This window comes from Corvus kubaryi, unplaced genomic scaffold (genome assembly GCF_017639235.1).
Source record: "Corvus kubaryi isolate FWS band 111438036 unplaced genomic scaffold, C.kubaryi_AGA036_p1.0 37266, whole genome shotgun sequence".
NCBI classification, from domain to species: domain Eukaryota; kingdom Metazoa; phylum Chordata; class Aves; order Passeriformes; family Corvidae; genus Corvus; species Corvus kubaryi.
In genome coordinates, this window is record NW_024581081.1 from 9,037,927 (window position 1) to 9,051,193 (window position 13,267).

Genomic DNA, 13,267 nt, shown 5'->3' on the forward strand with positions numbered 1-13,267 from the left:
AGTCTCATAAAAGGACCTTGAAAGACATGCAGCACTATACCTATAAACATACTTTGTTTTTGCAAGTATAATCCTACCCCAAGTTTCCTTGGTTATTTCAGTAGGTATATTTATTAGTTTTGGCCATTTCCCCCTCATGTTTCATTTAATCCAATTCACTGGCTTGCTTCAGATGTGCACAGGTCTGGAAGACTCAAATTTTACTTATTTTAAAGACAGAATAGAAATATGTAAGATGAACTCTGATTCTAAAGTATTTCTTAAAAAGTAATCCACTAAAATACTTACCTCTGGAACATTTCTAAGGAAAATGTTTGAAGAATTAAAGATTAAATTCCACTATTCTATAATAATATGGTTATATCAGCAGGGAATTTAAGTCTGTCAGCTTAAAGCTCAAAATGTTCTTCTAAGTTTTGGAACATAAAAGGTACTAGCAGTGCTCTCTTAAAAGATAAACTAAATTTCCTCCTCTTTGGGCTTTTTGGATGGGAGGGGGGGGGTGGAGGGGGGTGAGAATATGTGTTTTTTCCAGACTAAGCCTTAAGTCAATTAATAAAATAAATAAATGATAAATTTTAAAAGAAAGAATAATTCATTTCTGAGGACAGTCTTGTGGTCAAGATGCCAAAGGCAAAGTACCACCACAATACGTATCACGATACTTCTCAAAAAAGATAGTATTTAATTAAAACTGTTCAGATGAGTAAGCAAAATGAGTTGCTTTTTAAAAATGCATTTGCCTGAACCAACATAAAGAAAACCAGCAGAACCTACTGAAGACCAAAGAAGCGAAGGAGATTAAAAAAACCAAAAAATTTAAATCTTGTTAGGGGCCGTGTCCATAAATATTTACTCTAGAAGGAACTTCTCACTCAATTTTCTTGGATTTGACAGGCATGGGACCTCATTCTTCAGCATTGTATGGATGTTAAACGGAAAAATGGGAACAAGGAATGGCTTTAACCTAGACTGAAATAGATACTGCTGATGAAATAACATACTGAGATGCTGAAGTAAACATTCTGCATGTCTAGAGTTGCAAACCAATCCCTACCCTGAAGTGAAAAAAGGTTACTGCCAAGATTATAATCCTAAATTTCCAACAAAATGAACAAGTCTCAAAATGTGTTTCCAGCTTTCCCTATTCCTTAGTGTTTAACAGGAACAGTTATTGGATCAGTGCTCTGTGACCACTGACAAGATCAGGACAAAATATCTGTTCTTGACAACCAGGATCTCCTAAGACCAGTTACTGGAAAAAAAAACAGAAAAGAGAAGGGCAGGAAGTAAATTAAAGTTACATGTTGTAACCTTGAGTTACTGCATCCTGTCCCGTGCTTCGAGGATTAATACAGCTTTAATGTCTAGCCCCAAAATATGCATTCACCACTCAAATGAAACAGAACTATAGAAAAGGAAATTACTGTTTGCCTCTACAGCACTATTTCAAAAGGCTTATGGTGGTGTCAAGAATTTAAAAGACATCTTCTATTGCTAACTGCACTCCTATGGGGAAGTTGTACAAGTGTAACCTTGGTCTTTGCAGCTAGATGAGCTTTCAAAAGAACCGTTCTCATCATTGTTCAGCAAACAAACAAAAAAAAATCCCCCACAAAAGCCTAAATAAAGCTAGAAGTTTACAAGCTCCTCTACACAAGGAGAGAAAGGCAAAGGGAAACTGGACAGAAGCCACAGAAAACTTCTCTGCAGGATTCCACCAAGAGTATATCTATTCAAGAGATTATAATTCTCACTGTTAACAACACCTTTGGTTATTTTCAGCTTTCCAAGATAAACACTATCAGGATGAAAGAGAGAAACTGGACATGTATATCCTTGGGGAAAAAAACCCTTTTTTTGTTAACCCAGTACTTTGTGGATTAGCCATAAGGTGCAAGACTCCCCCAAATGGGAAATTAGCACAGGCTAATAGCACAGTACTTGCCCAGTCCTTGAAACAAAACATTCATACTAAAACAAATTTTATATTTCCTTAAAAGGATATTAAATGAGATTGTAGATTTTTAATTGGCTCCAAGAAAGATCTTTTAACTGAACCATAAGAAGTAAGAAAATGGCACAGGTAAGATTTATGTCTGTTCTGATGACAATTTTCCCCCAGAAATATTTGCTTCTCTAACAGAAAAGCAGCACGCATTAGTGTCTTCTACTGCAGATTAAAGGTACAGAATTGCCTAACTTTGAGTACTGTAGCTGGTTTCAACAACCTACAAGGCAACTCAAAGGAAACCACTGTAGCAAACACACAGCAAATGGCAGCTTCCCAAAGAAGCTATCCCAATTTATTGTGGTAACAGCAAAAGGCATCTGTTTTTTCACTTCCTAAATCCAATTTGATATGCTTATGTGAAGTGTCTAAAGAACAGCATACCCTTGGTTACTATTTAACAGCTTATTTATGGCTTTCAAGATTAATCAATCAGGAAGCTCAAATGCCTGCTACAAGAATCCTTTCTAAAACAGTCTAAAGTCTTGCAGTCCCTCTCTCTAGGAGGCATTATGCTATTTCAAGAGTCATCTTCTCTACAATCAAGCTTGGAAGATAAAAGAGTCAATGAAAAAGAACTGGCAACACATTATTCAGCTAAAACACAAGATCTGCTGCCCAGAGATAGTGTCAGCTTTTCAGAACAACTATTGCTGCTTGTGCTGGAATGGTGAATTGACTGACAGTTAAGTTATGTCAGTGAGAAAGATTTTTCTTCTCTGATAACCAGGAACCTTTAAATGAAGAGGCAGTCTTTACTTCAGAGTGAGTTAACAATGTATGTATAAAGGAAACACGACTTCCTCTTGAGCTAAAGCTTAGACAGACTTGCCTGTACTGCTCAAGACAGCAGGACACAAGTCATCAATTCACAATGAAGTATTTATTTCAGCTATCTCTGATAATGTTTCTTGGCATGAGGTCTAAACCTAATGCCAACAGTCCTTTTCATAAGTCCTTTATGATATGGTGGACTACACTTAGTCTGCCAAGTGAGGTAGAAAGCACTGGGGGGGGATGGAGATATGATATGTTAATCAAGTGTAAGTATCTACAACACAGTCGAGGCACTCAGGAAGATCTCTCATTTGGGCACCATTATCCCATCAACTGCTAAAAATCCTCATTCTTGGGGACTGTGTTTGGGATGTGTGGGTGGGTGGTTATTAGTCTTTCTGCTCTGACCTCTTTCCTAGGCATATATAGCCTCTCTACTTTTTTTGGCTTTACTAAGATCACTTGGTGATCTAGGAAGGATGACTTGGAGAGAAGTAAGCAAAAGCCAACAGCACAGACTGACTACTTAAGTTTGCACTGGCCACTTTGGCCTAAACTGTCTTTAGACTAATGACCAAATAATCTCTGGACTAATGACCCCTTGAAAATAAGACCTAGCAGAACTACATGTAATCATTTCAGTTCTCTTAATAGTAGATGTTGTGATTACTTATGATTCTTAAAAAAGACTGCACTGCTACTGCCTCTGTGCACCTTAGCCTATAGCTTTCTAGAAGGTGGCCTGTACTCAGAACTGAAGCAACAATTTTGCACCAGTCATTCTGTGGCTATGCCGTGCAGTCCCCCATCATCCATTGATTCAGTCTGCATCATCTCTCCAGCAATGACAGACTCAAAATGACATGACCGTACCAGCTATGTCAGAAACACTACTATACATAAAGGTAAAAAGGTAAAGCCACATCAATCAGGTATCTTAACTATTTCATCAGTATGCAAACACTGAAGGTTTGTACTAAAAAGTCACACAGCTGTTATAAAGTTAAGATTTTTTAAAAATAGAAAGAACTTAGAAAATAAAGGGGTACTTACTTTATTAGCACTCCCAGCCTTAATTCCGACAGGTATTTTGCTCTAAAAACAAAAAATAAATCACAGCTTTTACACTGTTCATAGAAATGTTTATGCTTGATAAAAACCTACCAATTATCTAACATAGGTTAGAGGTCAAAGCAAACTTGTTTTTTGAAAAATTAATTTGCTCCTTTAGCTTCTCAACATGTTATATCCAAAACAGTGCTAGAGCTTAGAAGAGACTTATTCTTGAAGCTACCTGCTTTGTTCATAAAATGAGTAAGACCTTAAAATATTTTGGTCGTATTTCTACTTTTGGGATGGAAAAGAATTTTGTCACTTTTATTTAAATTTAAGTTCTCATTAGTAAACATTGTTACTATAGTACTAGCCACCGCAAATTGGCAAATTTTAAGCCAAAACCCCCTTTTTATATTATTTGATATTATTATATATCATAATAAATATATTATTTGATCCATACCTCAGGACAAGGCTCTACATGACAATCTTTTATAGAACAATGGCCATCGTCAGCCCAAAATGGGCATGGTCTCTTCAGGTTGACCTAAACACACAAAACCAGAAGTTTACAACAACACTTACATAAGACATCTGTAGAAGAAAGCTCTCAGTATCAGGAAATCCTTTAAATTAAAGGAGAGGATACAAGGAAAAAGTGTTATATTAAGTACTTTAAGTTTAGGGGGCTTTGGAGGGGTTTGGTCTGTCATTTGGTTTCTTCTAATTACTCTCTCTAACTACATAAGCTGAAGCTTTGTGCAGTAAAACTGTTAATGATAATGGTCTCCAGTGAGTGAACACAAACACATAGTATGTTAAAGCAAAAATTAAATCTCTCACTAGTAAAATTTACTAATTCAAGTAAGTGCTTGGACGATTTTGGATTTCAAAATTAGACTAAAAACAGATTATTATTTTAAAATGTTAAAGAGATTCCTTAGTCAAAAAACCCCTGACAAGACATTTAGCAGATGGTACAACTTCTTAGAAGTGATCACAAACATCTTCTCTTTACAGCTCAAACCTTGCTAGCACACATACAACAAAAGCAGAGATTTTAGGTTGCTTCCCCCCCCATTTCCTCTATTCAATGCACAAATATCATTCCTAGGAAAAAAAAGTATAATTATTTTTTGTACTCATTCCCTCAAATTTTTTTAAATAAAGCACAAAACAGTTTTACATTCCACTTCACCTTCACAATAAGACCTATTATATAAAACTTTTGCCTCCTACCAATTTCTACCAAAAAAAGACCAGCTAACATAGTTAAATCATAACCTTCTTCAAAGTAAACTCTCACAATAAAAAATGCTTACACACTGAGGAAGATGTAAGTAACTAGGCAGCCACTGCTTTTACACTATATAATATAAATACATACTATACAATAGTATATATTTATATTATATAGTGTAAAATATAAATAAATAATATAAACTGCATTAAACTAAATAAACTAATATAAACTATATAAATAAAATACCACGGCCTAAACAGCAGATTAATTCAGAAAGAACACATACAAATCAAGATATACTAGTCCCAGAATGACTGAAGAGCACCAAAAACCAGTACACACACAAAATGAGGTTGTATAGCACCTGCACTTTAATCAATACCAATCATGTACTGTCTACATAGACCATCCTATCTTCTTCAGGCTATGAGGTATTGGATTTCATCATTATCACTCAGAGTATTATTCAGTCCTTTCACAAATCAAAAGACAGATTCTTGATCATGAGGTTTCCAAAGTTTGTGTGCTTTGATGTATAAAACTAAAGAGACAAATTTTTATTTCTTTCATTGAGAACTGTTGTACTATTTAGAAACCACCTAGCGCAATTTCTGCAAGACTTTATGAAGTTTTCTCTGGCCTTTGTGTAAAAACTACCTCATCCATTCAGTATTATACATTAAGGTTTGAGTTATTTTATGGCTGTTGAACTAGCAGCACAATAGGAATACTGTGACAGAAATTACAAAAGTTCACAATCCAAGTTCCTATTACAAATTCAATTACTTCAGAGTAGGAGTGTTTTCACTCCAAGAACAAGTATATTCCCCCTATGCTGTAGCTGACCTAGATGATCATTGAATAATGTCCTGGTTCTGGCCAGGTCAGGGTTCATACTTGCAGTAACCGAGAGAGGGCATGGCTAGGACCTGAAGGTTTTTGCATAACACCTCACATCATTGCCAGGGGCAGGGGAAAGGGACTGTCTTCCAGGGAGAAGGAGTTCCTTCCAGTCAAGAAAACATAGCAGAGAGAGTCACCTGATATTGTCTATTATTTTTTTCCCCTCTATGTGAATAATTTCTTTTCTTATGCCCTCTCTCATTAGTACTGTTGCTGTTACTGTTCATTTTCTTATTTCACTGCTCTTTCCAGAAAATTGTTCTTATATGGACCCATGATCTTTACCTTTTGTGCCTCCAATTCTCATCTCCATCCTGACATAGCATGGAGAGGGAGAGGAAAACAGGGGAACAAGAGTGAGTGGTGCATGGTTCAGTGGGGGCACTGATTTGGGGAGTACCACTCCTAAACCATGACACCTACCTTCACAATTCTCACATTCATTTATGTGCTTAAAAGCACTTCCAACATTCTGCACAGGGATATCAAAAAAGCTGTTGCTTATTCAAACAGGAAAGGGTGAAGAACATTCTGACTGATTTACGCAGTTCACTTGTTCAACACAAATTCTTCCCTGCCACCACTGGAAGTACTAAGTGAAGTGTGGTGCTGGGTGCACTGCACACAGGCCCTTGGATCTGCCCATCTATTAGGAAGATCAGTATAAAAGATGAGGCAGGATTGTGATACACCTTTAGAGTATGATCTGCAGAACTGCTGTTGAAATGCACATAAGCTCTAAACTTGCAGAATAAAATTACTGTTGTGTGAAGTCTCATATACCTGTTGCTCCTCATCTTCGCATACTTTGTTTTGTATTTTTCTATTGCCTCTGGAGAATCTCATTACCACTGCTATGTGATGTATTAGCACTGAAGTCGCACATATCCTGTTTCTCCTGAAAAGCGAATTTAGAACTCTATCATGTAGCAGGAGATTCAGGCTGCAGTTACACATTACTGCTTGCTCAGGCTAGAAAGGGAGGAGTCTAGTGCTCTTTTCTCCTGCACACTCATAACCCCATCTTGCGTAAGTTTAATATTTGTCCAATTCCAGGTCGGCTAGATGACTTTCTACATCCTGAGGAGAAAAAAAAAACCCAAAACCAACAAAAAACCCCCAACAAAATCAACAAAACCCTACCAACGAAATCCCCTACCAAACGACAAACTGAAACACCCAAACTAAATATCCACCAGGTTAAAGAGATGCATTGGCCTAACTGAGAGCTAAAAGTAGCAAAGGGGCAGGATGCTGCCCTAGAGGAGTGTAACCATGTTTTTCCAGTGGCAGGCAGCCATCTGATTAGCTCAGCCAAAATGCAACTTCATTTTTAAGTTAAGCATATCTGAAAACAGGAGTATCAGGCTTCAGATCCTCATTTGTGCATCAGATAGTAATACAGAGAAAAAAATGCTTCAAGTAATAAAGAGTGATATTATATATTACTTGAAAAAGGAAAGTTTTACCTATTTTTCAAAGGAATAACAGTTGTCTAGATAGGAAACACTAAATCAGAAATAAGACAGCAACTTACAAGAAAAGTAAGTCATTGCAATATTTCCATTTCAAATTATATACATTTCTTAGAAGATAAGCACTGCATGCTGTCAGAAAACTGCTAATATATGATCCTTTCCTAGATGCAGCAGTACAAAGGCACTATCTTTAAAATTACCGCTTATCAATTGAATGAAAGTGGTCATGATCTATTGTCACTGACTCCAGGATTAACACAGCAAACAAGACTTACTACCAACACAACTGTCAGGGACTGAAAACCAGCTTCAACCAAATTAAAGAGCTGTGGGCTTCTAATAGACAGCCTAACACTAGCAAGTTGACTTAATATGCAATCCTTCGTATATTTTCTGCATTTTATTTAAATTATTCAGGAAAACACCATTCTAAGTGTACCTTGTAATATCTGAAGTAATCACGTTCTTGCAGTTTCTGGATTTTGGGAAAGATCTTGAAAGTATTGAAGTCATCGATGCTTTCTATGTCACATAAACAATCATCTAGGACTCCTGTGAGCTATTGAAAAATACATAAACATTTATTTTTAATATAGAAGTAGAATATTAACTGCAGAAAAATCCTTTAAAGAGAAAAAGATGGTAGTTGAAAGAAATACGAGTGAAATATAGTTCCATAGCAAATATTTCTCATCACTAAAATACTCTGTAATATACTCACAAACTCAAAGTAAGACTGCAGAACTTTTTTGAGCTTAAGCCCACCTCTAAATGCAATGCTGAATCAATGTTAGCAAGATGAACAATTTCATCCCTGAAATTTGTTGACACTTTCAGCACATAGAACTTTCTGCAGAATGAGCAACAAGATTTTTCCAAATTACAAACATGTGGTATATTAGCAGAGTTGCATATCAAGTATTCTCCTACCAAATGCTCATGAGTCGAATTGCCTAAAAAAACCCTACAATCACACACTGTCATCTTATTTTCATATTTCTTCTCAAAGTGTGAAAACACTCCATCCAGTTTCCTTAGAGGCATAAGGAAAAGGAGTTTAGGTTCTTCTGTGCCCAAGAAGTTTGTAATTTCACAAATAAATTCAACAAAAAAATACTAGGAAAACCAAGTGCAGGGATCTATATTGTAATGCTGTGAATCTATCATGAAACTGAGTATGTCTTTTCCAGGTCTCATCCCTCTTTTTCTGCTAGGACAGCAAGCTGTACTGCTACTGCACTAGGTTAAGACCACCTCTACGAAAGGCAGCACACTACAAGTGCAGAAGTTCTACTGCCAACACAGAAATGGAAGGCAGGACTGTGCGTGTAGCAGAGAGGACAGCTCCAACTAACGTCGTAGACTAGGCTACGGCAACACTCTTGCTCAGACCCTGGCAGTGTCTGATGGAAAGGTGGAAACACTGAAAGTGTGATTCTATGAATGATAAATTTCAATAAATCTAAATGAACTCTTTTAGGCATAGCTTCTTAAACTGCTACAGACATGTCTGAAGGCTTCAGACCACATTAAGGCAATGGAACCAAACACTGGTGTTTACTGCTTCTATTCTTCAGCCACACAGGAAATTCATTGACATCCATGATGGCCTAGAATGTATTTAAAATAGAAATTCCCACACATCTTATATCTTGCATGGGATTAGAAGAACTTCTAACTATTAAAATGTTATGTGGAAAAGGAGACAAAAAAGATTTTTGGGCTTTTTTTCCTCCACAGACTTCACACAGATGAGATTATGAAATCATCTAATCTGTTTTATGCATGATAAATCACTCCTGTACTTTACAAAACAGATACCCTTATATAACCAAGCCTGATGTACAAAAGCCACTAGAAACCAAATTGTAGGCTTCTGCTTCTTTATGAAGCATAAAGGAGGCCTGGGAAATGGATTTCCCCCAACTCTCTGCGAGAATAAAGAGGTGAGGATATGGCAATAAAGCACTTAAATGGAAAATTCACCTTACATACATCCTACTTTTCTTGAGACACTAAACAGGCTGTCACAATTCTGTAGAGCAGATATGGCAATGAAGTAAAACTAATTTCAGGAAAGTTACTTTAACCAAAATTTTTTCCTGCTGTTATGCTTGCCTTGTTAATGTTATATGACTTCAAACCTGGGCAAAGAACTAACAAAGAGCCAATGTGTAATTACAGGTTTTTCACAGCCCACATAACTGCCAACTTCAAAGCCAGAAGAAAAAACTTGTTATTCCAGAAATAAAACCCCCATGCATTTTAATCTATAATAATTCAATTAAAAATTCCAAATTTTCTTATTGATCACACAGAGGCAGGAATCTGTAAAGGTGCAGCCCTTACAGGTAACACCATACCACAAAGCAAACAGCATAACATTTCATTGTAATACAAAAAGGCAAAAAGATAACTCTAAACATTTTGCTCAAATATTACTGGACTGTATTAATAGGATGATAAGATAAAGTTTTTTTGAACTGAGAAGATAAAGAGTAGGAAACTATTTTGATGACCAGTACATAAGACTATCCACTGCTTACAAAAATAATTTTACCATCTATGCAAAATGGAAAACGCTTTTTCAGGGGAAAAATGTCCCAGAAAAATGCAATAGTTACACTCAGTGTCAAATCCTCATGGAACAATAAAAAGCTTCAGCCTTTTTATTTAACTAATATCTCAATTCTAAGAACATCTTTGAAAACTCAGAACAGTTTACCTAGATCAATGAAGTTTCAGAAATGAATCCTCCCCAAAAACTAGAAATTATCTAGGAAATTATGAAGAGAAAAAATAATTCAGAGTAAGCAAGCAAACTAACTTCTCCATTTCTTTTTCTCACAACATTTTCAGAACTGGAACAGTTAGCTCCCTGTATACATAAAATAGCAAAATCAATGCTTCCTTGGAAAGCATGCTCTAAAATTAAACTAAGCTATATCTGTACCAAATCACAATTTATAAAATACTTTAACAGCATATATAAAACAGTAATACTGCACAGCAGTGGAGTCAGTTCACAGCACAGTAGTGCAACAGCAACACTGGCTTCGAGTACTCCAGTTAGAGGGTTTTTTTAATTAGCCTAAGTGCAGGCTTGGAACACTCCAAGAACATGCAGAAAATTATTCCATTTTTGTCATCACTTGGATCTTCTAATGATTTCTTTTTTTCAAACTGGAGACATCAAAATAAGAACATTGCACTACATGGTTAAAACTATGTATTGCAAGACCTACTTTGTTGTTCACACAATTTGTACTTTGCCTTTTTAAATTAAACTATACTAGTTAACTTAGTCCACAAATATAAAGTCAAACTGTACTGTAAGTTATCACACTCTTATTACAATGCACAAGTATCACGATTTCTTTCCATCTATTAATTACTTTGAACTCTACAATAAACTCTAAAAGCATTAGCCTACTATAATTTGTGTTCAAGAAGTCACCTGAGATTGCAAAGCTGCTATTTTTTCTACATTTCCAATATGCTTATCAAAGTACTGTCAAATCTAGTTTAGCTCTTAAACAGGTATTAGAGCTATACTGGAGAAGTGAAACTTTTAACTTATCTTCTCCAAGATAAATCAACCTTTCAGAAGAAAAGGTCAATGTCCAACCTGCATCAATTTCTCCTTATGAAATCTGGAAAGAGAAACACAGTCAGTACTTTAAGAAAAACCTGAATGAATGTATATAAAAATAAGCAACCTATTCATATAAACAACCTTATTAGTGTTATCAGGTTATTGTACTTTAATTGCTTTAACAATTAGAAGATCACCTGGGACACCTTGTTTTTTTCCTTAGATGTTCTACTTTGCCATAGCTGCAGAATGAGAGAACAGCCCTAGGTAACATGACTCCGAGAACTAATGGCTAGCTTACCTTTCTCTGCACAAGCCAAACTCTGAACACAACATGCTAACAATTTTATGAAATAGCAACAACCAATCTCTCTGCCAAGCAGTGCAAAAAAACCCATGCCACTTTACTAAGTGCTTCTTTAAGAACTTTATTTCAATTAGCATTTAGTTATGCTAAAATAGTTACTAAAATACTAGATTTTTAAACTGGAGACAACCTCAACTTACTACCAAAAAAGCTGCAATTAAAGTTATCCATGCTACTGTCATCACCACCTTGGATGGCTACTTCAGTATAGCATGTTATACAACGCAGAAATTTAGAAAATATAAGAAAAATAATAATCCGGAGGACAAGCTTTGCTTCACGTGGTCTGTGTATTCCTCTATAAACTCACTCCAACGTCTTTGGCCCAGCTGAAAGCCTCTCCTACTTGACACCAACTATCATTTCAGTCACGGTCACACGGTGGATGAATAGTGAGCTCCTAACTACAGACACTTGTCCTAAAGCTGTGAAGGCAGTTTACAGAAGGAAGGAGGAGCGTTCTCATTCTTGCCTGAAATGTGGACAAACGACCTAAGCACAAGCCAAGCCCGGGCACTGGCATCACCACTGAACATATGGCTTCTCACAGACTTCATCAGAGCACCGAAGCTTCTGCCTGAAGCCACGGGCGTGAGCCAACCCAGAGCTTCTCAACACATCCCACTAACTGGTGCTACCTGTGGTTCCCAGGTCAACCAACTTCTCCCCACAGACCGGCGGCACCGGCCCCGGGCTGGATCCCGGCAAGTGCCAGCCACAGGGCACGGAAGGGGAAGGACGTGTGCTACAGACACCAGCAACAGATTTCTCGACTTCTCCGCGGGGAGCCTGCGGAAGACACGGCCCAGAGCTGCCCTCTGCCCACGATCCCCCGAAGTGACTTCACCTTCCGCCTCTGCCCTCCGGTCCCTCCGGAAGGGCTCCGCAGCCCTACCCACAGCCGGCGGGCATCCCTGCCCAGCCACGGTCCCTCCTGCTCCCTGCCGTCCCACCCCGCCGCACCGTCCCCACCAGCCGCCGGTTCCTACCTGGGCCTCCGGTGTCAGGACGCAGCCGAGCACCACCAGAAGCCGCGCTGCCAGCCGTGCCCTCGCCGCCGCGCTCCGGCCGGCACCGCCGCCGCTCATGCTGCTGCTACTGCTGCTGCCGCCGCCGCCGCGACTGACGGAGGAGGGGGCAGCCCTCGCCCCGCCGCCGCCGGCACAGGAAGGAAAGGGACGCGCCGCGGGTCGGCGGCGGCAGCGTCTCCTCCCGGCGCGGCCGCTCCTCCGGGCGGCGGGACCCGTCGGGCGGGGGCGCCGCGCTCACCGCGACCTGTCCGCGGCAGCGCCGCGCGCGCCCGGGCTCCTCTCGCGAAGTAGCGGCACCACCGCCGCCACCCTGCTCCAGCGCCCGCCGCTCCCGGGCCGCCGCCGCGCGGCACGCCGGGAGATGTAGTTCCCTTGCCCGGGGCGGGGCGGGGCGGGGCGCCGGCGCCCAATCGGAGAGGACCACGCGCGCCTCCAAAACAAGTGGCGGCGGCGCGCGAGGGGGCGGCTGGGCGCGTGCGCGCGGCGCCGGCAGGGCCGCGTGAGGAGGGGCGCGCGAGGCGCGGCGGCGCGCTGTGAAACCAGTTTGTCCCAGTCCAGACCCGTATAAACCAGTCTAACCCAGCCTAAACTGAGTCCAGGCCAGTATATCGCAGTCCATCCCAGTATAACCCAGGCCAAGGCAGTATCAGCCGGTTAAGCTCGGTATCATAGAATCATATCCTGAGCTGGAAGGGACCCACGAAGATCATCAAAGTCTAACTCCCAGCCCTGCACAGCACCATCCCCAAGAGTGACACCCAGCAGTGTTGTCCAAACTCTTCTTGTTGTCCAAACTTCTTCCAGTG

At 39.4% G+C, this 13,267-nt stretch overlaps 1 protein-coding gene across 1 annotated transcript in view; it reads right to left on the reverse strand.

Annotated features, from left to right (window-relative positions):
• The window catches only part of ERO1B (endoplasmic reticulum oxidoreductase 1 beta), a 29,760-nt gene extending 17,090 nt beyond the window's left edge, over positions 1 to 12,670 (reverse strand). The window contains exons 1-4 of the mRNA XM_042025293.1: positions 12,420 to 12,670; positions 7,908 to 8,027; positions 4,308 to 4,391; positions 3,842 to 3,883 (exon numbers count right to left, since the gene is read on the reverse strand). Coding sequence (XP_041881227.1) covers positions 3,842 to 3,883; positions 4,308 to 4,391; positions 7,908 to 8,027; positions 12,420 to 12,518 — 345 coding nt within the window. The 5' untranslated portion in view covers positions 12,519 to 12,670. The remainder of the gene's footprint in view (positions 1 to 3,841; positions 3,884 to 4,307; positions 4,392 to 7,907; positions 8,028 to 12,419) is intronic.
• Positions 12,671 to 13,267: the final 597 nt, after the last annotated feature.